Source organism: Poecile atricapillus, chromosome 12 (assembly GCF_030490865.1).
Source record: "Poecile atricapillus isolate bPoeAtr1 chromosome 12, bPoeAtr1.hap1, whole genome shotgun sequence".
Lineage (NCBI taxonomy): Eukaryota > Metazoa > Chordata > Aves > Passeriformes > Paridae > Poecile > Poecile atricapillus.
The window spans coordinates 2,182,412-2,205,775 of NC_081260.1; the positions used below are offsets into that span (position 1 = coordinate 2,182,412).

The following is a 23,364-nucleotide window of genomic DNA, read 5'->3' on the forward strand; positions in this document are numbered from 1 at the left end:
CAACAAATGACAACACAGCTGAATGAACCAAGCCTGTGGCATTTCTCATTGCTGACAAATACACCCTGCCAAGGAAGGTCTGTTCCACCTGCAGCAGGGCTTGCACTTAGCTCCCTTCCCTGCAAATCATTAACCAGGGAGGAACAAGGGTTCTCCACACACCACAGCAAGAGCTCTGTCACCTGTGCTCCTTTTAAAGTGACAATATCCTGCCTGTCAACAGCTCAACCAGCAGTGAAGCACCAAAGATTCTCCCTTTCTCCATGCAAGAGGAATGGGGGAAAAAAACCACAGTAATTTTCATTTGCTTCTCTTTCTCAGCAGAAGAATGAGAGAAGATAATGGAATTATAAGTAGGTGATTTAGCAAGTGCATAATGTGCGGCTTGGAGGGACTTGCACTATTTGAATCAAAGACTTATGTATTGCACATCTTAATTGGACCAATTAAACTGGCAGCACTGCACAATCCCTTGCTTTCAGAGCCTTGACTTTGTGCCTTTCTTCTCTGCACGAGGGAAAGAACAAGAATAAGCTTGTTCCTAACAACTCCAGAGCTGGTGCCCCAGCTGAGGACCCACAAACATTGGCAGGTATTTGACAGGTTTAGTGTCTGCAGATGGCCTGAAGGTGAGCAGCTCATCCCTCTCCTCCAGAGAAGACACACAATTACACTGTCCTCACCCACCCACCTGTGCAGCCTCACCCTGGCATCTCTGGTGTCCCACCTTGCCCCAGTTGAGGAGCTGCTCTGAGGTTCTGATGAGCAGCACAACAGCAATAACAGGATGGGAAGGGGAATGCACCTGTTCTGCAGGTGAGCTTCCAGCTCACAGCGCTGCATGGTCTGCTGGCACTCAGCCTTGAAAGGACACAGCACAATCAGCTTATCCAGCAGGTTCCGCACCAGGAGGCTGGACTTGTGGCACTGCAGGAAGGAGAGCTTCTTGCGATCCATGGGACAAAAGCTGTACTCCTGCATGAAGTTCTCCAGGCACTTGAAACAGTACGTGTGCCCACAGGGCGTGTCCATGGGCTGCAGCAGGGGCTGCAGGCAGATGTGGCAGATGAGCTCATCGTCCACCTCGTCCTGGAAGTTGTACAGGTGATTGTCCAGCAAGGGGTGAGCCTGGCCACACTCACAGCACAGCTCGGGCACTTGGGACACCATTTCCTCAGTGATGGGGTCAGCCATGGCAGCCAGCAGCAGGGAGGAGATTGTCACACAGCAGCTCTGCCACGGACCTCTAGGGAAAGGGAGAGAGAGAGATTTCCAGCCAACTGCCTGCTTTAAACCCAGCCAATTAAAAATTAAACTAAAAATTCCTGCCTTGAGCTTCCTCCCCCAGAATCTGCACCCCCAGCTGCTCCCCTCCTCCTTCCAGAACCATCCTGTGAATGAATGAGGGATCAGAGCATGCAAGGAGCTCATTCAGCACAAGCTTTCAGCACGTGGATAAACTGAGGCTTAAACTTCACACATGCACACACCAGAGACAGGCTAAATAAACCCTGTCCAACATAGGGACTGGAAGAGACAAAAACTGCATGTCCTTGAGGGAGAACAACCCAGAGAGGGAAGGGAAAGGAAGGATACACAAGACAGTGATTTTTAAACTTCTTGTGGCTTTCCAGATTATACCAAATCTTTTAAAGACGTGTGTGGTGGAAAGCCAATTTGGAGAATTCTGGTTGTTAGGATTTGTTTTGTGTTTGGGGGGGAGGGTGGGGAGGATGAGGCAAAAGAAGAGGAAGAAATTTCAAAAGAAACTTAAATCTAAACCACATTTCCTTCCTTTCAAGCCCACTCCCTTCAAAAAAATTTGTTTTAACAAACAATGCATTGTTCCCCACTCATCCATGCCTATGTTCCCCCATGGAAACAAATTTCCTATAAAAAGACTAAAGCTTCCTAAATGGAAAAAATGTAAAGAATAGTCCACATCATTTGTTGTAAGGTTAGAGAGAGGATTGAGCCTCAGCTCTTCTCAGCAGGGAGAGCAGGATAAGGGACAGAGTCCTTGTAGCTGCTGCTCTGATTTTAACAGAAACATCTTCAGTCACATCCATTTTGAATCTTGCCTGTTGTAATTAAATATAAAATTCACTTGAGTTTCCTAGCAGATTACAGGCACAGGGATGACTGCAGGGAGGATTTTTTTAACCTGGCAGTTATTTTAATGAAGTAGGAAATGTGGTATTAAAAGAAGCAAACTACATTACACGGTGGGGGGGGGTTTGTGGTGATGTTTTGAGGAGTTTGTGATTGATGGGGTTTTTTTAAGTAAAGAATCCCAGACTCTGAAAACAAAACAAAACATAGGGAAAAAAAAAAAAGCAAAACTGTGATGAAATGGAAAATTTCTGAAACACCATGTGGAAAATACCTGAAAACAATGACTTTATCTGGAACAGGTAAAAGCCCAAGCAAGAGGGAACACTGGTCTGCACCAGTGCCTGGAGGACACAGCTGGCACACAGCAGAACTCGGGAGGGGGTGAGACAAGAACAATAAGATACCAGGAACGGCAAGAAAAAATTAGTCATGGGTTTCTAATAAAAATAATACATCACTCCAATTAATTGTCAGGGTAAGTCAGCTATTTAATTAAAGGGAGAGCATATCACCAACAGAATCAGCCATTTCACAGGCGAATTTTTACCCAGCCACAGGAACTTATTCACTTCAAAAGATTAAAACATCACTGTCACGGTTCCAGGTGGGTACAACAGGAGGTGTTTGCTCCTCTCTCCCCTGCTGCAGTGCCAAGAAAACATCTTCCCCTTGAGGGAAGCACTCAGCCTGGGTGAACATCCCTGGCTCTTCTGTTTGCCTTCCCTCATTAACTCCTGCCTGGCTGACTCAGTGCTCCCAAAACAAAGCACAGCTCTCAGACAGCACCCATGGAAATGAAAGCAGATGTGTTCATGCCCCTTTCTCTCAGAAATCCCCCTGTTTGGTGCTTGTCTCCACCTGAAACAGGCAGCCCTCCTGTTTCCTTCTTGGCCTTTTTGCCAGCCTTCAGCTGATCTTGAACGATCTTACAGGTGCAAAAGGAACATTTCAACATCAGACCATCACTTATCGTCTCCTACCAATTCTAATCAATCAGCTCAGCACCAGCACTTCATGAAACAAGGAGCTTCCAAGGCAAACATTACCCATCAGAGATACCTGTGCTTCGGGTTGGACTATTTGCATAAAAGTTTGGCAGGTGATGAAACAAATCCACTTTCTCAGCAAAAACAAACCTCACAGTAATTTTGCTGATAAACTACTTTTATTGGGGGGGTTTTTCAGATTATTTACCAAATTAATTCTCTGCTCTGTGTTTAAAGGTTACACAAGATGAATCCCATTGATGAGTAATTTCTGAGTAATAACTTGTGGAAGATAAAAGTGTCACCACGATTTTGCTGCTCTAAGCTGATCTGCTGTCTCGCTTCTAGATCCTTGAAAACAAGGGGTGAAGGTTTCATTTCAAGGTGCCCAGGTGAATTTTACTTTTACACCACTGTCCCTTCAATAAGGACACCAGGGAACCCAAGGCTGACACTTGTGTTGAAACCCAGCCCAGAGCCTTGGGCAAGGCAGGGCTGAGTGAGCAGCATGGGGAGGGCAGCAGGCTCAAACAAGCCTCCCTTGCTCAGGGACTCAGGCACAAAGCAGAGTTTCTGCAAGGGGAGAAATGCTAAAATCTCATCCAGCACAGATGTTGCTGCAGCCCAACAAGGCCCAGTTGAAATGTGTAGAAAATCAGTGTTTCATCATAACAGGCCTGGCTCCCGTCAGCTTCAATGAGCCACGCTCTAAAGTCAGTCCAGAGAGTCCACAGGATTCCAGCTCTGGAGGGGAGGTTTGATAAAAATTCAGTCCTGTGCAATCCAATCTCAGCTCCTCATTACAACCTCCAAAGGCCAGATCAACCCAATCAATCCCTCCATCCTTGTGTTGCTTTTTTTGTTCCATCGTCCCTCACTCTCCAGCTTCCTTCCAGCAAAGGGTGGCACCTTCCCTGCTCCTGCCTTTCTCCAAAGTACTGGAATCTCTCTGTGGCTTTTCACTCACATATGAGGGAAGCACAGCATCAGGATGCAGCTTGGTCCCCTGTTCCTACACTGCATGAGATTGTTAAAGCCTGACATGTGCATGTGCTGCTCTAATGGACTCTGCTGTTCTAAAAGGGTGACACAAGAAATGCCTCTGGAGTCAGAATTATTTAGAGAGAAACACCTCTATGAGTAATGAAGAACTGAAGGAAACAGACCAGCAAAAATCTCTTTATATATCCTAACTTCTTGTCCCATAAGGATTTCTTTGGGATCACCTTTATCTTTACTGTATTAAAAAAAATAATTTAGAAAATCACTGCTGGCTTTTTTTTAAAGTAGGATTCCTGGTACTGTAACACTGACTCAAAGACTAGACATTTTTTTTTAAAAGATGACTTATCAGGTAGTCTAATCTGTATTCCTGCCAAAGCAAGACTATTCCTGACAATATTAGCACATTGCCTATTCTTGTTTTAGCTCTGCCAGGGCCCAGAGCCTCAGATCTGCCCCCTCTGAACATCTACAACACTGTTAATAGCTCTGGGAGGGGTCTGCCAAGAACCACAGCAGCACTGAACCCCTCGGCACCATTCCTGGTGGGCAAACTGCTCAATCCCTGCTCAGCAGCCCAGACTTGGAAACAGAACTGATGACTCACTTCTACAGCTTGGAAAAAAAATAAAAAATATTCAAAAAATATGGTGATTATCTAAGAAATCTTCCCAAGCCCGTGCCTCCACTTGTGCTGTGACTGAGCAGGAGCTGTGCCTGTGGCACCTGCCTGCCCCAAGAGCAGCATTCCAGCTTCCCAGCTTATCATCACCAGCATTCCCAAACACAGCTCCTGATTTAAAGCATTTCACTGTGCCACCCTTAGTGCAGAGCACAAACCCCAGCTCTGTTCCAGGCCTGTCTGCTCACACGCTTCCAGCATTTGGTACACGTGAATTTTGGCCACAATGTATCTGCCCCAAGTTCATTTCTTTGTGGGGTAACATTGCTGCTATTCCCATTTAAACAGTGAGAAATCACATCACCAGAGGCTAAAACAGACTCACAGAGGCACCAGCTCCTGGGAATTTAACATTTTGTTACACCTCTGCAGAGGATCTCAAGGGACCTACACAGACCACATAGGAAACTCCCAGGGAAATAGAACAACCCAAACAAAAAAGAATCAAATCAATCCTGATTTCTAAAACCACAAATATGATGAGTAAGCAGAGCACATTTCATGTTGCAAAACACAGAACCGTGCAGCCAGTCTGCAGCAAGGACACAAAACAGAAGTGTAAAATTCCTCCTGAAGGCTATGGGTGACTAGAGAAGAAATAATTTCTAAAAAAATCATCAAATTCTCAATATTAAAAATAGAGTTGTATCGTGGGAAATATTTTAGAAATGCCAGGGTTTATGCTTTGGGGCAGCTGTAGGTTAGCACTGACATGTTGATACAGAAATATTGAGCTGAAAACCCAAATAAAAGCTGGTTTGGGGACTGCAGGACACGTGCTCCACATCTCCTGCTATGTAATATTTCACTGCAATAATTATGTCAGTTATTATATTTATAACAACATTTCCCTGGGAGACTGGAATTGCAACATTCCAACTAAAGGCTAAACAATTAATTAATTATTTGGGGGTGGACAAAATAAGCCAGCACAGTCTGGATGAAGATGGTTGAGGGCACAGACAAAACCTAAAAGCAAGTGCCAGATGGATTCTGATGGAGCAAACCCAATCCTCTACAAATAAAACATAAGAAAAAGGGGCAGAGCTATTCCTAAACTTTTTTCAAAGAGTTGAAATTTTGTGTTTCATATAATAGCATTTTTTTTTCTATTCCAGAGACAGAAAAGCACATTGAAAATGTGTTTGTACCGGGGGGTTTTGCTGAATTGAATCACTGCTGTGAAGAAGGGTTCATGAAATGAGCCAGGTTTTATAGGACAGGCACCACAGTCCTCACTGAACACTTCCAGTGTGTTGCCACAGCGTTTCACAACCATCACTGAACTGTCCTTAGTTTACAACAGTGGCACAGAGAAGTGTTGAAATAGCAGAGGATTTTTATAAACAATACTGAAGGAGGTCAATTTTACAAAAAAAACACAACATCAAGCCCAAGAATGGTTTCAGGTGTTGATACAATTTGCTATTATCTTTATTATTTTCTGATATGGCTGAAGATCAGGCCAGTGAATGTAAAAATCTTCTGGAAATGGTGCATTTATACAGCTAAATAAGAAGCAACCCTTTCACTAACTGAGTTTGCCTTGAAGCCACGGGATTTCTAATGAGCCATCTCCAAGAGTAACTGCTCAGCATTTGTGTGAACATTTTGACTCAGAAACTCTAAATCAAAGCTGCTTTACTGTAATCAGCATCAAGAAAAAATGGAAAATTAAATTTCCATTGTCCCCATCATTCTTTATACTCATTCTTTAACCAAAAATGTGAAAATAAGTTGTATTTAAAAGTTGTATTTAACTCCCTGGTGTTTCTGTGCTCGTTAAACAATTTGGTATTTTATCTGCCTCAGCTACTGGGCAAGTATCTCTTTTCTCCACCAGAAAACAGAAAGCCAATTGTATTTTCATTAATTATAATCAGAATCATTATCCTGTTAGACCAGAAAAGGGTTATTATCCAAGGAAACCCTATCCTGAGAGATGAGCTGAAGGGCTTGAGTAGAGCAGGACAACCCCAAGGAGTTTTCTGGAGCAACTTCTGCAGGATCAGCTCTGCAACATTGATGGATTTCAATTTTTAACATAACTCACTTCCAGACAGATTTATAAAACTTTTATAAAAATCTTGCAGATTTTTATAAAAATCCTGTCTGATTAGTACATCTGAAAGTTCAACACAAGGAAAGATTTGTAATACTCAGTTTAAAAATCTTGCTAGCAATCAACAGCTTAAATTGCAAGCATTTTTAATTTGAGGAGAATGAAAAGCTGACATGAAAACTTAAAAAATTGGTACTTATAATTTATTTCTCCCACTGCCATATGCTCAGAACATTTGCTTCTCTCTCAGTTAATGATTGCACACAACAGTAACTGTCTCACAGGACCCAGAGTGTCAAAGTAGCAGGGCTAAACAAATGTAACCTCAAAAATTAATCCCAGTACTTTCTGCAGAGCAGGACGTTCTGGTGTTATCATTCTGTTAATATTATCTGGGCAACAAGAGCCAAAAAATTTCCTCTGTCCTCCCTTCTTAAAGGAATTAAGCTTTCCACCTACAATCTTCTTTCAAAGAGGATCCAACAGTGACTATTTTAACACAGTGCTCAGAAAAATGGATACATTAAATGCCATCAAATTGAAGACAAGGGCTGCAGAAAAAGCTGTTTTATTGATGTTTTTCTTCCTGCTTTCTCACCCTTACAAGATGCTTCCACTATATCCACACTCCTTTCTACAGCATATTCCACACAAACATGCAAATTGCTCATTTTGTGCTCGCAGGAATTCTTCAGTCACTTAAATCAATTTGCTTCTTTGCAGAATTTGACCCAAACATTCCTATGGAAGTTTTACCACCCCAGGGATGGATTGTCTTTTTTTTTTTTTTTTTAATTTTTTTTTTATTATTTTTTTATTTTTATTGTGTCTATAATCATCTTACTCCAGGAAATTAAATACTCCCACATCCACCCTCACCTACATTTTCAATTTGGCAGCTATCTGCAACTTTATCCCTAAAAATCAGTTTGATGTTTGTGGGAGAAGCTCTCTACAAAGAAAGAAGGAACCCAGCGCTATTATTTAAGGATTTAATCAGTAATTAACAACCAAAGCTTCTGCAACTCCAACAAAAAGCCCAAAACCTAACAAAGAGGGATTAGGAGATGTGATGTTAAGATTTGGGTTCATCTGAATATCTGGGAGCACACTCACTTTCCAAAGAGCTCCGTTTGCTTCTGGGAACATGAGGTAAAAATCGAGTGTCTAATGGCCATAAATGAGTATCAGATGCTGTTACCTGCTCACTTTCTGTGTGTCTGCCTCCAAATTCCTTCTTTACAGAGAGAGATGAAAGCAATCCTGCACACCACTGTCCACTTGTGATCTGTGTTTGTCACACAGGTCAGGAACAGGCATTGCTTTTTTAGCACAGCACTTCCAAAGGATCCAGGGGAAGCAGCAGACTATGCACTGCATTTTATATAACTGGATGTTTTAAAAGCCCCTGTTTGAATATCCTCACCAGGGTGGTCACATCAGAGATATTTAAAAGTAATGTGAGAAGGGAGGAGGCGGGAAGAGAGAGACTCTTGCTTTTGGGAGACAAAAGGTATTTCTGTAGCTCTAAGCCTTCCTGTCTTGTGAGAAACTCCTACAGAGCTTTAATCTTTATCACATTCTATCAAAGTGCTACTTTAAAATTAATTTCAGTTAAAAGAAATTAATCTTGGCTACTCTCAGCCTTAAGCATGAAATAACTCATTTTCTTAGTTCGTTAAAACACAAACAAGGAACACTTGTTTTCTACAAAACTTTACCACAAGCAATCCAGCAGCATGAAAGCAGTTTTGCACCTGGAGATGAAATATTTCCTATCAACAGACAGAGTTTTTAACATCAGAAGCACCAGGTTAGGGCTTTGCTGCAGGATAAAGTAGCACAGAACCCCTCATTACCTGGTCCAAGTCTCAGCTCCAGTAGCACTATTTGTTTTTAATGGTGTTCTGAGTTTGGCACTCAGCTCCACAAAATAAAGGCAGGATGGCTGAGAGTCATTCCAGAAGCTCCAGCACATTTCCCCTGGCTGGCTCTTCTTTCCCAACAGCTCCTGTGCCCGATGCCATGGGTGACAGCAGGACACATCACCCTGCTCAGACTTCCTTGCATGGGTTAAGAGGGCTTCTTATGCAAAGTACTTTCCAGCCCAAGCTTGCTCACACTAACTAAAAAAGCTGAATTAAGAGCTAATTAGGTCTGTAATTCCCCTTTACATTCCATCTCACCCTCAGATCGTGGTAAAGGGGAAAGAAAGAAAACAAGTTACCTTCATTTAAACAAAACGAAACCTTCTCAAACTGTGGCTCCCCAGGGCAGCTGCAGCTGAGTTTGAAGTGAACTTAAACTCTGCCAGTGCCTCTGGGTAGGCAGAGCTGCTGCAACCAGTAGTTGAAATGCCCTTCACCACAGGTGACAGCTCCTAAGTAAATAATGAAACAGCAGAAGTCAAAAAAATAAAAAATAAATCTGGATTAAGATTACGTTCCCCTAGAGACAGACAGAACAGTATTAAATCTCATTGGTAGAGGACTTGAGACATATTCTGCTGGTTAAGACATCTGTGTTAATGGTTCATGAGTTTACAGATGCACATGGCACTGAAGGTGCCTTTTCATCCAATTTCATACAGTGTTTCCTGATGTATCTTACTGACTTCAAACAACCCTCACAGCCGGGGGAGGCAAAACTTCAAGAGGCATTTTGTATTTGGGATGTGTTTCTTTCTCTTCAAATCTTAACCCGATTTAAGGCTGTGTCCAAACTAGTACCAGCAGCAGGACTTTAAAACTCATTGTTTTCTTGCTGTACGGGGCACACATTTACAATATGTGTAAATTGATAATTATATTTTCCCTTGTTCTAAAAATAATTTTCAAATGGGGAGTGGCTGTCTCATCAGCTAAAGGAGCTGAAGCAGCAGAGCAAAGTCCTTGAGCTGTTCCCAAATCAGTGCAACAGCCACATTCCTCCTGAGCCTGTGAACGAGCTGCGGGGTGGGGAGGGGGAAGAATCTCCTTTTTCCTCGATTTTCACCCCCACTGAAGATTCAGACTAAAGCAGCCCCAGGTGTTGCTCTCACAGGGAATTGGGTTTTAGACTAAAAGGCCCAGGAGAGCCATCACGTTTATTTTTATGTATCCTCCTCCAAATAATCACGCGGTAATTTTTGCTCCTGATCAGTTGCGATTGTGCACAAGAGGAAATCCTCAGCTCTCAGTTCCCAGGGCGGGCACTGCTGCCGTTATTTATTTGCATTTTGTTTATTTATTTTATTGTGGAGATCTGCAACAGCGTTTATTAGGTGAGAAGAATTTATCTGTTATCAACCCCCCAGCCTTAGATAAGTCTGAGAACTTTACAAATAGGGCTGCTCCTCATTTACTGATGTCACAGGTGAGTCCCTTGAACCCTCAGAGGAACAGGGTAAGTTTTATCTCAACTCCTTTTTAACCGACAGAAAATCAGCTTTTAAAGAGACTCTGCTAAAGCTGTTTATGAACTTGTGTGATTTAAGATACAGGTAAAGTTAGAGGACATTTTAAAAAAATACATAATCCCTTCTAGTGCTTCCCTTCCAGAGTATTCCAAATAAGAAACACTGCAGTCTCCAAATAATATTTGCACAGGGAACCTCAAAACTAAGGGGATCATTATATAAATATATATATTTTTTTTTTTTAAAAGCATTTAAAAACCTTTGCCTGTAAGCTGCTGATTGTCTCTCCAAATTTGTCCAGCTTTATTCCATTTCCCTCCTTTCAGCCCTAAGTGCTTTTTCCTGGTCCAGCACAGTATTTCTTACTGCTCATTCATCTAAATCCCCTCTAACCCTTTTTAGCTGACTTGTGAGATACTGACTCATGGGCAACTTCTTATCTGAAATATCAGAAAAACTGCCAGATAGCTTCCTATTTTCAAACTTCATTCGTGTCAAGAAATTTCTAAGCCAAGAGCAACGTTTTATGTGCTATAAATCAGAGACCATAAACTGACGAGGGACTGTCAAATGCAATTCCTAACAACTGTATGAGCAGCAGCACTAAAGTAAACTGAGAAGGAAAAGCCAAACAAGAGGGTTTTGTATTAAACCAGCAAAACATATTCAGGCCTGTGAGTAAGGCAACAGCTGCAACTCCTCTGGGGAGATCCACACGAGCAGAATGAAATGATGCAGCTTCATTTTCAAAGTGAAATCAATAGAGCTGTTGCAGCAGGAAGTTTTTATTTTAATGCAAAAAACAATATATGTGTATGTCAGTGCAAGGAAAAGAGAAAATACAGTAGGAGTGTTTCATGATCTACAGGTATTTTATTATGCTGTGATATTTATTCTTTTAGGTATAGAAGTCTAAGACTTTACAATCCCATAAATGTGTAAATTCTTTTATTAACCACATTTGGGGAAGTACTGCACTGCCGTAGTTTACAAACCCATTAATTAAAATTTCCACGAGTTATTGGAATTCAGGGAGCACTAAGCTTATCCAGAATCAATCTCAACCTCTTTCATCAGGTATCTTCAAACCTCAGGGGTTTTTCAGAGGTCATGTAGCTGCCAGGTCCCTTCTGGAGCTGTTTCTTCCACCTTTTTGAGCCCTCATTCTGTAGGCCATATGGTTGGGATGGTTTCTTAACTCTTGCTCACCTTCCTCACTATTGATTCGGTGAAAAACTTGAAATTTGCCATTCAACAGATGTTCCTTTGTGCTGCACACCACAGGTCCTCCTCTCCCATCCCTCCCTTGGGTTTTATGCCAGTGGATCCCCATTATTTAAACGAACCCCATCTGCACCCAGCTTGCATGCTAACACTTAGACAGGGAGAGTGAAGGTGTGGATTTCCAGCACAGCTGAGTTTTCCAGCTGGGGAGTCCCCAGAGAAGGTTGGCCTCCTGTTTATCATTTCCCTGCTCCATCCCCAGCCATATGACCCCTTTGTTTTGCCCTGCACAAGCACTGGTGCTGTTCTGACTCTAAACTGGTCCAGGGAGCAAATCCCTTTGGGGGAGGGAATAAATATTCCCACTGCCTTAGGCCCTTTCAGCAGCAGACACACTACATCTGCTCAGGGAAATTGTGAAAGGCGACTTGGAGTGTGCAACTTCAGAGAAAGAAGTTTTGTTTTGAAGGAGCCATGTGTGCAATCTGCTCTCCCTTCACTGGAGAGCTGCCAAAAGAGCTCTGGCATCAAGGACAAACGTCAGCGCAGTCCCTCAAAGGCACAGCACACACGACTGGCGCTGCTGCAGGAGAGCTCCGGCTCTCTCCACCACCCAAACCTTGGGCTGCTTGAGCCCCCAGGGGCTTAAAGATTACACAGGACAACTCTGGGGTTCTGTGACAGCGACAGAAACTCTCTGGGCCGCCAATTTTCTCCGCTGTGCCCCTGCTGCGACACACCCTCCGCACAGCAGAGACCTCCCCTACCACTTACTTGAGCTGGAATAGTTTTTCCTATAGAAACTTCGTTCTGGTCCTTTCTCCTTGGCTAGAAAACTAGAGCAGAAGCTTAAATATGACACTTTTTCGGCTTGGTAAGCAGCAGGGAAGCACTCATTTTGCACTTCTTACTTTCCGAGGTAAAGTAGGTCCCAAAAACCTCTCAAGGAGTTGAAAGTGCCGTTTCAAGCAGGGCTTAAAGCAAACTAAGCCTGCAGTGCCACCGAAAGGGGCAGCCCCGCTGTCCCTGCCACCTCCTGCGCTGGCATCAGCCGCCTGCTGCCTGGTCTGCTCCTTCTCCATCAGCTCTCTCTCCTCCTGACATTATCCTCGAGATAACAAGTGCACACAGCCAAGCATCACCCCTTCAGCAACACACAGCCTCACCCTGCTTTATACCCCGCATTAAAAAAATGACAACAACCTTCTGAAATACAAATATTTCCAGATAGATGGTTACTCTTTGGGTTAAACTGAGCCTTATCATCACCTGTACTTCTTATCTTTAAGGTATTTCCAAAAGGTCCACATCGTCATTTTGCTGTGCTTTGCTTGTTTATCTCAACTTCTATTTATAGGGTTTTTTTTCTCCCCTGCATTAATTACCCGCAAACTCGCCGACTTTGCCGCTCTCCGTCTCATAGCAGAGACGTTTTTGCCCCGCTGCCTCCCTGCGGCCCCCACAAGCAGAAAGTGGCCGGGTTTGGTGGGTCCTGCCCAGGAAGGAGCTGTGAAGAGTTAAACCCTGGGGCCGGCAGCCTTCACCTGCGCTGCCCGTGTCACTGATAAGGGACATTGGCTGCGGCCCCGCGCGGTCACGGCCGAGAGCCCTCCGCTGTGAGAACCGGGAGCTTCGGGCACCCGCGACCCCCCGACCTCACCCCGCATCCCCTCTGGGAGCCCCGTGACCCTCAGGGCACCCCGCATTCCCTCTGGGAGCCCCGAGTTCCTTCCCGAGCTCCTTAAGGGACTCCGCATCCCCTCAGCCCCGGTGGGACCTCCCAAGCGACTCCCGTGCCCGGCCGGTCGGGACCCCCCGAGTTCCTCAGGGAGCCTCAGCCCGGTGGGAGCCCCGCGCCTCCTCAGGGACTTCCACGTCCTTCAGTCCCGGCAGGACCCCCTCCCGCCCCCCAACACCGTCCCCGCTCACCTGCGGCCACCGGGGCTGGGAAAGGGCTCGCTCTCCCCCGGGATGGGGAGGGAAGAGGCGCTGGAAGCCCAGCGCCAACCCGGCCTGCGACGGCGGTAAGCGCGGCGCCTCCACCAAGTTTCCGGGCGGGGAAGAAAGTCGAAACCTACGTGAGAGGAGGAGGAGGCAGCGCAGCCGCCCAGGTGTCCCTCACTCGCTCTCTCGCCCGGCACGGCCCAGCCCTGCCCAGCCCTCCCCTCACCGCCTCCGCCTCCTCCGCCGCCGCCTCCCGGGGCCGCGCACACCCGGCGGCCTTGGCCCGCCCCGAGCCGCGGGGGCTGCGGCGCGTCCTGGGCCTCGACAGCCCGCTGCCCTCAGGACATCCCCGCTCCCCTCAGAGCACATCCCGGCCCCCGGCTTCCTGCTCCCCTCGGGACATCCCCGCTCCCCTCAGAGCACGTCCCGGCCCCCGGTTTCCCGCTCCCCTCAGGACATCCTCGCTGCCTCCGGGGCGTTTTCTGGGCCTCGACCGCCCGCTGCCCTCAGGGCGCTTCCCGGCCCCCAGCTTCTTGCTCCCCTTAGGGCATCCCCGCTCCCCTCAGAGCACGTTCCGTCCCTCGGCTTCCCGCTCCCCTCAGGGCGTCCTCGCTCCCCTCAGCGCAGTTCCCCCTCGAGGTAGTCCCGCTCCCCTCAGAGCATTCCTCCTTCCCCCAGGGCATCCCGGCTCCCCTCGGGGCATCCCTGCTTCCCTCAGGTCAATTTCCCTTCCCTCTGCGGCAATTCCCACGGCCCTCGGGAAAATTCCTACTGCCCTCAGGAGAGCCCCGCTGCCTTCAGAGCAATGCCGCTGCCCTTGGTCCATTCCTGCTCCCCTCAGAGCATTCCCCCATCCATCAGAGCATTCCCACACCCCTCAGGGACAATTCTTGCTCCCCTCAGGGCGTCCCTGTTCTCCTCAGGGAATTCCCACTCCCCTCAGGGGAAAGGATGGCACTGGATACCAGGGAGTGCTGATTTCCCTGTTGGTTCTATAAACTCCAAGCAGGTCCAGGTTTCAGAGTTCCTATTAAGGCAACTCCCGGGAGCTCTCCTGCTTCAAACCAGCAAAATGACAAACCACACACGTGGGGTTTTAAAGTTTCCAAAGTGTGGTAGCACTATGTTCAAGTTTGGAATTCCTCCCAAAGGAAGAGACCAATCCTGCAAGACCCAACCTATCTGTGTTATAATTTCTTTGTCTTGTTCATCACGCAGCCTTGGAATTGCCCTTTCTGCAGACAAGAGGGTCATGAAGTAATAAAGATAAGGTTTCTGACAATAAAGAAAAGAAAATGGAACTTTAAACCAGAGGTTTAGAGGAGGATTTATTAGGAAGGGAACCTTTGTACCCTGGGAGGTAATGTAGCGTAGATGGAACTAGCACACGCCTGTCTGCATTTGATCATTTAGGATGTCCCAGGGTTGCTGATACAGACTTAAATGAAGGGAGGAGAAAGTGCTTTCTATGTCCTGAAAATTCCTTCTCTGCTTTAATAGGACTGGGGATCTGTGTTATTCAATAATATTCAACAAATGAGAGAAGAGACCATATTTTATTTGGGGACTGGAACTAAATGATCTTTAAGGTCCTTTCCAGTCCAAGCCACTCTATGCTTTCATATCAGCTTTTAAATCCAGTTTGTGTATTTTGTGTCAAATTTCCTATGGAGCTTTACAAACCCATCGATTTTGGTTAGGATAAATGAATTATGTCAGATAGCATTTCCTCTGAACACCAAGGCTGAGGAAGCTGGGTAGCATCCATCAGATCATTGTAAACAAAAACTACTTTAGGAATAAATCTGGAAGTGCATTGCCAGCTCAGACATGAGCACCAGAACCTGGCGCAGAGACATCAGGCTGGGTCTGCACCCCAACCTCACACCTGAGCCTGAGCCCATTAATCCAGAGCTCATATACTGACCAGTCTGGCCTGGAAATAGGCAAAGCTTAAGCTGAGCTTTGTAGAGCTGGAGCACTCCCGAGGGGAGAGGTTTAAACCTTAGCACAGAACCATTGCAGCTCCAGGGTGAGGACAGGAAATGTGTGGGTGAACTTGGAGTACTGGGGAGACAAACCCCGGGGAAAATCTCAAATGGATGCAAATTTTCAAAATGAGGAATTCTGTCAAGTTAGCACTCGCTGGAGATTTTTATCAGGTGTTTCTGAGTGGACAGCGTGACCATACATAATTAAGATGTGGTGAAAGTTTATTGTATAAGCGTGCTGGAATTCTGGTTTGGTTTTGTAATAAAGGAATCCCACTGAGTCACGGCTACTAAATGGACTCACGGAGGACACAGGTCTCTTCTGCAGAGCTAACACAAATGTAAGGAACTGAAATTAATTTGTTTTTTAGCCCAGGCAAAAGCAGCCACATCTTAAATAAGGCTTGGCTTGATGACACGAAGGCTTTGCTGTATTACTGGTTCCTACCTGCTCCTGTTCCTGCCCTGGCAACAAGGCACACCAGCCCTTAGCTCTGCATTGTGAACCAGATCAGGACATTGAGCCAGCTGAAAAACAAACCAGGTGAAAATCTCTGTAAATATATTTTAAGTATATATAAGCACATTTAAAATAGATGGATGTATTTTAAAGCCAGATAGAGTTTCCCAATCTAGTTTATAATTCAGAGGTGGAATGAGATTCTTCCCTAGAAATGTTAAGGAGACAGTCAGAAGAGCAAAGCAGCTAAATATGAAACTGATCCTGGTGAAGAAGGATCCCAAACTGCAGCTGAATATTCAGTTTTCAAAGTGTAAATTAATTGCTCCACTGGATGGTGGTGCTGGCGGTTAATGTGTTGTGTAAACGCAAAGAGAAGGCTCAGATGTGTTTTGCATGGCAAACACCTCAATATTTGGGAGAGAAATAGTTTCTGGGGTAACACTCAAATGGTGACTTTGGTTAAATTGATGTTGGTGAGAATCTCAGTCAGCTCTGCCTTCTCTGGCATCTCTCACAAAGCCCCACACCCTGGTCTTCACTATTGATTTTAAAACACCAAAGTTCTGCACAAGGCAAGGAGTTTCTATTTACTGGCAGTTCTGCTGAATTGCTTGTGTAGTTTTGAGAGCTGCAAAGACTCTGTCACAAAATCCAGCAATCTCAGGTCGAGATTTATCTGCTCTCACTGAGGATCATTTCCTGTGTGTGATTTGTACAGTAACCACTGTGTGGGAAAGATTATTGTCCACACACCTGTGCAGTGCATGTGTCAGGATTAAAATGCAGCTTTCTGGCAACCAGAATTAAAAATATCAACTGAAAAAACTTACATGTTTACAGCTTATGAATTCTTTTATTTCAGAAGATTCAGACAGCTTTATTTTTTTTTTTTTTTTTAATCTGAAAATAGGTATTCAACAAGCAAAATAGCTGGAAAAATAACAGTGGGAAAATTGGATGAGAAAGCAAAATCACATCACAAAAATATTTACCGATTAGTTTAATCTCATTAAAGTTGCATAAAACTTGGTAACTGTGTGTGTGGCTGTGCTCTTGTGGGAAGGTGCAAGGAATATACCACTGCACAGTATTAATTTGGGACTCAACTTTGATGTTTCATCACAAACAAACCAAAATTCCCAACCCACAAGCAAGAATGTAAACACAATTTAAAAACAAACGCCACAAACAAGGAGAGAGAGTCATCCCAGGAATTTCTGATTAAATGGCCTGGAATCTCCCTTTTGTGGAAAGCAGAGCTATGGAAGCACGTGTGCACGAGGACCAAGGGCATTGTGGTGAACCCAAGGTCCCAAACAATTTGTTTGGATTCATTCTGCCAGGTTCTTTAACTCATTTTGTTGCTTTCTCTATATTTTGTTATATTTACCACAAAGTATTGCTACTGTGTTTCATAGGGAGTAGCCAAAGTCCCAGTGTTTGGAATTTATAAATGGGAGCAAACAAACTCTTAGGAAATAAAAAAACTCAAGAATCTTGTATGTGTTAGTAATGATTTAGGACTATTTTACACTATCTTTCCTCGTGGTGTTTTATTAACAGTGGGCAGTTATTAACAATGTTGGAGTACTTTATTTGATAGATCTGTAGGATGTTTTTATTAGATGTAAACAGACTGATTCTCTGCTTCCAGAAAAGTGCCTGTTGGCAGATATAAAGAGGGCATCTGGCTTTTCTTAGGAGGGGAAAAACCCATCTGGATTTTTGCAGCAGAGCAGATACGATAATATAAGGATTTTTGTTAAAAAATACACAAAGAAAATCACTTTTTGGGTTTGCTGTTGTGAATAATATTGATGTCTGTCCCTTAATTTTTAAATGATACTGTTGAAATGCTGCAGCTGCTTTGTAACCAACTCAGATTTCTTTTTATCATAATGCTTCTGTTGCAGTATTTTCAATGACAGCTCTGAAATACTTCACCTACCAAAGAAAAAAAATAAAAATACTGTAGCAATAAATAAAATAATATTTCATTAGGCCAATTTCAGGTTCCACTGAATTCTTCTTTATGATTTTACAGGAGTGAGCTTGAACTTTGTGGTGCTTACCCCAAAAGCCTGACTCCTTTTCCGTATTAATTTATTGAAGAAAAGAGATAAGGTACCAAGTTTCCAGCAATTATTTCTATATAGCAAGTATGGTGCTCAATTTACTTTACAGCCTGTAATTGCAACACTATTCTCTTAGTTAAAACTGATAACTGATACTGAGGAGACTTGATCCAATTCAGGAATATTATCTATAAAGTTTTGTGCCTGGGAGGAACTGCTGCTCTCTGATACAGAGTCTGTAGTAAATAATGTGTTCCTGCAGGGTTTAGAATTTGACCTCCAGCCACTTTTGTTCTGCTAACTGGTTAAAAACAAACCTGATTTTCTGTCTGTGTTTATGAGCTTCTTGGGCAGCTGGGCCAGAGGAAAGGGCTGTGTGTGTCCAGGGGTGTTATCCTGTCCCTGACAGGAAACATTTCCCCTTGGGGTCCCAAGTGAGGCTGTGCAGCTCTGATCTTCCTGGAGAGCCACGGGAAGCCTGCAGCAGTGCTCCTGGAGGGGAGCAAACTCCCTGCCACGAGTGTTTGGGACTGACCATGGAATACAGAGCCCAGTGTGGCATTCCTGGAGCGTGTTCAGGGCTTGTTCTGTCATCACTGCAAGGTAATAGAGCACCTTTATTTCTCCAGCATAAATGGAAAGTGCTCTGTAGGTGTGAGTTTGGGGGTTTGATCACCTTTTTCATTTGGAGCTGTGTGCCAGAAGATAATGCTTGGCCCAGGCTTCTTCCAGTTTTCTCCTTCAGCAAGGGCTGCTTGGCCATACAATGTGTTGAAGACACCTCCCATTTGGAAAACTAAACCAGAGATCCCCTTGGTTCATGCCACCATAACATCTTTCAAACCATTTTCAGAAGCAGAATCTCCCAGTCTCTCTTTTTTTGTGGTATTTCACCCAGCCTTACATTTACAGCCCACACCTGGGCTCAAGAAATAACTGCAACAAGCCTTGAGTGTCAAACCAGCCATCAGCAGTGGGACTAGGAACTGTGACAGCTGTGCAAAGAAAGGTAAAGGATAAAGATAACGATCCTGAAATTCAAAAACTGACAGGTTGCTCTCATCACTTCTTCATCCACAGCTTGCTGCAAGCCCTTCAAGCACAGCAGGTGCCAGAGTAATTTAAGTGTGCATATAGAAAATATCTCCATAGGGATTACTCCTTTGGTGCTTGATTTTCATTCACTTCTGGAAAAGAAGAGAGGCTCAGTGTCCATTTCTTTAACAGGGTTTAGCACCATCCTCCAATAGAGTGAAGAAGCACCTCAATATCAGGAAATGTCGAGATGTTTGTTAGAGAGGAAAAATGTAGTGAGATAATTTGATGTTTCTTTTCTCCCTGGAGCTTCCAGTTACTAACATTGCCCTGGAATACCTGAGGTATTTACAAATCAATTTTTAATAACAGTAATGTACATCCCAAAGGAATGTGGGATGGCTGCAAGTCTCATCAAGTTCTAACATGGATCTGGAGCCATACTAGTTAAACACACTTTTCTTCAAAACTCTGTTCAGGCAAAATGACATATTTCTAGTGAGACTGTTCAGTCTACACCAAAAAAATAGACATATCCTGAGGAAAAACAAGATCCATCCAAATAATTGCTGTGTGCTGCAGCTGGAGCTCTGTTTCCAGAAAAATAGCTAAATATAAACAGTCCCAACTGGATGGGTGGGAAGCCAAGGCTGCCTTGCAGCACAGATACCCACTAAATAGGATTATCTATTAACAAGCTAATCCACAAGAATTCATTCTCCACTGAGAGGAGATCAGAGAAAGAAGCAATACAGCTGCTTCAAGTACAATTATATAATTTATAAGACTTCTCTAAAAATGCCACTGTGGCCTCTGCTAGGAATTTTTTCTCACGTTCCTGGACTGTGCTGCTTCATTTCCAAATCCAGAGGTTACATTTTGTTAGCTGTCAGTCAGGAGCTCTCCACCATCCCAGGTGGCCTGCAGCTCTGCTTTTCCTCTGCTTGATGATGTGAGAAGGAGCCACAACTTCGGTGCTGCTGTCCCAGATTCCTTGGAAAGGACACTGCAACCCCCAGCTGTAGGACTTTATATAATCTTTGTACTTGTACATCACTTCTGCTTTTCTAGGTGACCTCTAAAGTAGAAATCTGAAGTGGCACAACAATAATACAGCTGTAAAAATAGAATAAACTTTTCATAGGAATAATTTAACACAGTTAAACTCGGAGCTGGGTTTTGGCAGACCCAGTCACTAAACCCCACATGCTTCTGTAACCTGTACTTTAGGCTCTTTTCAGGAGAAATGTCATTCTGCAGAGTTGCCACCTGAAATTCTGGACCAGATGCCACAGATTTTCTGAGGGTTTTCATGGATGTATTACATGAGTTTGCTGGCCATAATTATGGATAGCTGCAGTAATGAAAGTCCTGAGTCGTGCTTCCCCATTAAGCTGAATTCAGATGCAAGGGATGGTGGTAAATCCAGTTAAAAACAAAGGTGCTGCATGTGACACAAGACATTCCAACAGCGATTCTCTTCCTCCCAGCTCTCCCCCTGAACACTCAAGTCATCATCTGTGGAAACCAAGGCTTTTGTGCTTTTGTCCACAAGACTATTTGAAGGTATTTTATAGCCCCATCTTGTCAAACGCTGAGAGCAGCCCTGGGAGACTGTTCTGACCAGTTTTATCGGCCTGCCTTGAATTTAAGCTATGCATGACTTAGGAAGAACGAGCTCGTTAAATACATTCCAGAGGTGACTTAGCATAAAAAAAACCACACCTCTTCCGTGCAGTGCTAGCAAATGTGCTGCTAAGTCATGTGGGGTTTGCCTGTGAATAATTTGCTTGGCTCAAGTTAAGATTCTGCTGTTAATAAAAGAGGTTGGGATGAGGCTCTGCCCCCAGCCCAGTCACCCACACTTGTGAGATCTTCAAAATACTGAAAGAAGTAAAAATAGTTTTACAGGAAAAATGAAGGGATCTGGTATGAAAGAGTTACTTTCAGAAATGGAATATGTCTGTGACTGCAGATATTTTAAATAGATCTTCACCAGAAGACCCTTCATTTGTGTTTTGACCAAGGTGTTCCTACGATGAACCTGGAAAGAGCTTCCTCTGTGCCAATTCTCTCCTCATTATTGCACAGTAAAACAAGAAATGTACTCAAGAAATTCACAATAATTTTCATTAAAACTCAAGGGATGTTGGGTGAAAGGAAACACAGATCTGTCATATAATATTCACTGAAGTACATAAATTAAATCTGCTCTTTTGGTCATAGCCCAACTTTAAATTCCCTTTTTGGTTGAAATGTGGAGCCCAGCTCTGAATTCAGAAGAAATGCAACAGGTACACTCTTTGTCTTCCTCAGAGAAGGAACCAGCTGCTCTGGGAATCTCATCTGCTACATCCCAGGGTGTTTGCTGACAGGAGGTGATTTGACATTAAATCTATTCGAGATCAGAAATCACTGCTCACTTCTAGTGTTATCCTTTCCACGTTTTTCAGAAGATTCAATGGTCAAAGTAATGATAATTATGTGAAAAAAATCCCAAAAACCAAATAAAAGAAACAATCAAACAAACAAATAGGCCAAACCCACAAATTCTACAATCCTGCTTAAGTGAAGGATATCCAAACTATCAATCTGCATACCAGTGTTCAGCTAGTTAAGAATTTCTCCAGCTGTGGGACTGAAATATATCCCCCAAAATGAATTACCCAAACAATATTTTCAGCTGCCTACTCCATCTCATAGATGCAGCAATTCCCTCTCATGGCTGAAGATGCTTTTTTTGGGTTGTGCAGCTCACAGGACATCTTTTGTCCCAGGACATCTTTTGACTTCTGGTCCAGCTGCATTCCTCACCAGCCGTGGCTGTTGCCTTCTGTGATGAGCCCACTGACAAGTTTGGCATCTTTACTCATGACACTTGTTCTTTCTTAAACTCTTTTCCCTAATCATCAAAAATCACTTTGCAGATATTAATATGCAGATTTGCCTGCTGGAGGACTCCCAGTTTCCAGTTCAGGTTACTGATTTAGAAACTAGAAACTTACAAACTTTAGTTTAGTCATTACAGGACAACAAAGAACATTTTTAATAAAAGTCAAGGAGCTGCTTTTTATTCTTATTTACATCTGCTTCAATTTGTCTTTATTCTTTTGCTAATTGTGGAAATTAGCTCAGCACTCCTCTTGCTCTCTACAAGGAAGCTTCCTAAGTGGTTTAATTTGCTGCTGGGGAGAGGAAGGCTCGTGTGTGGAATTTTGGGAAGAATTTGCCAGATAAGGCCCCAAGTCCAAGCTAGACATGCTATTTTTATCCCTGATATGACTGGGTTGCAGTAGTGATGTTACAGTAGCAGTTAATTTAGGGTTCAAAGCAAGGTAAAAGGCAACTTGATACTCTGTAATTTTGTATTATTAAACATGGGTTATGAAATGTTACTTCTGAAAAGGCTATTTTGTAAGTACATCACAAGGAAATTCCTTTTTCTTGGCATGGAGATGCTGCTTCCATGGATCTTGGCACAGAGCAATGTGAATCTATCACATTGTTGCAATCCAAAGCAAAGTTTGGTTCAAATAAGACAATACCAAAATGAACTAAGGGAAATAATCTGTGTTAATTAGGGTTAGTTGTCTATGCACAAACAAAAATGCTGACACCAACACAGACTTTTCAGTTCAGCAGAACCTCTGCAAACAGGGGTGTTCTCTGCCTGACTACAACAACACTGCAGGTGTGGGTGTGAGTAAAGGAGCAGGTCAAAAACCTGTCCCTGGATGACACCAAACTCAGGGACAGAGAGTCCTCGAGCCCTTGCCTTGTGTGTTCACAGTCCAACAGATGAAGTTACTCTGAACACTGCAGCTAAACTCTAAGCTGGTCTTACAGGAATAGATCATGTGGTAGCTGAGGTGTGAACTTTCTGCTACTCTCTGCTCTCAAGCTGCCTTTATCATAAAAAAAAATAAATCTCAGTGCCTACTTTTCCTTTTCCCTGAGGAAAGGTTGGGGTTTGGGCTTTCTGCTGGATATCCTGGCTACTCCGAGCTCAGCCCTGTGGTGGAAGCAGGATCTGATGGGGAATGAGCCCTGCTCAAACCCCAGGTTTTGTAGTGGTTTCACTGCTTCAGCAAAGAGATTTGTGGATTTATTTTCAAATCGATTAATGCAATAAACATTATTTTCATATTTTTTTCATTTAAAGGAATGCCTACAAGCATAAGGGGTTAAGTGTTTATATTCAGTTTTTTCCAATCTGCATGGCTATGAGCACATACACTGATAATATTACTTACATTTGGACTTTAATTCCTTTACCTGTACCATTTTAGCTACAAAGCATTAAAAAAAAGAAATTAAAAAATAAAAATAATAATAAAAAAATCCATGAGGATAATTCCATCAATCCAGCTGTTTTATCGTTGTGACCT

General features: G+C 43.7%; 1 protein-coding gene across 2 annotated transcripts in view; it reads right to left on the minus strand.

Annotated features, from left to right (window-relative positions):
• LOC131583765 (ligand of Numb protein X 2-like) overlaps positions 1-13,618 on the minus strand; it is a 29,454-nt gene extending 15,836 nt beyond the window's left edge. The window contains exons 1-3 of one of the 2 annotated variants that reach the window (XM_058848197.1): positions 13,398-13,618; positions 9,075-9,227; positions 806-1,246 (exon numbers count right to left, since the gene is read on the minus strand). In XM_058848197.1, the coding sequence (XP_058704180.1) occupies positions 806-1,194 (389 nt within the window). In that variant the 5' untranslated portion in view covers positions 1,195-1,246; positions 9,075-9,227; positions 13,398-13,618. The remainder of the gene's footprint in view (positions 1-805; positions 1,247-9,074; positions 9,228-13,397) is intronic. The other variant, XM_058848196.1, reaches the window with a different exon arrangement.
• Between the last annotated feature and the right edge of the window lie 9,746 nt (positions 13,619-23,364).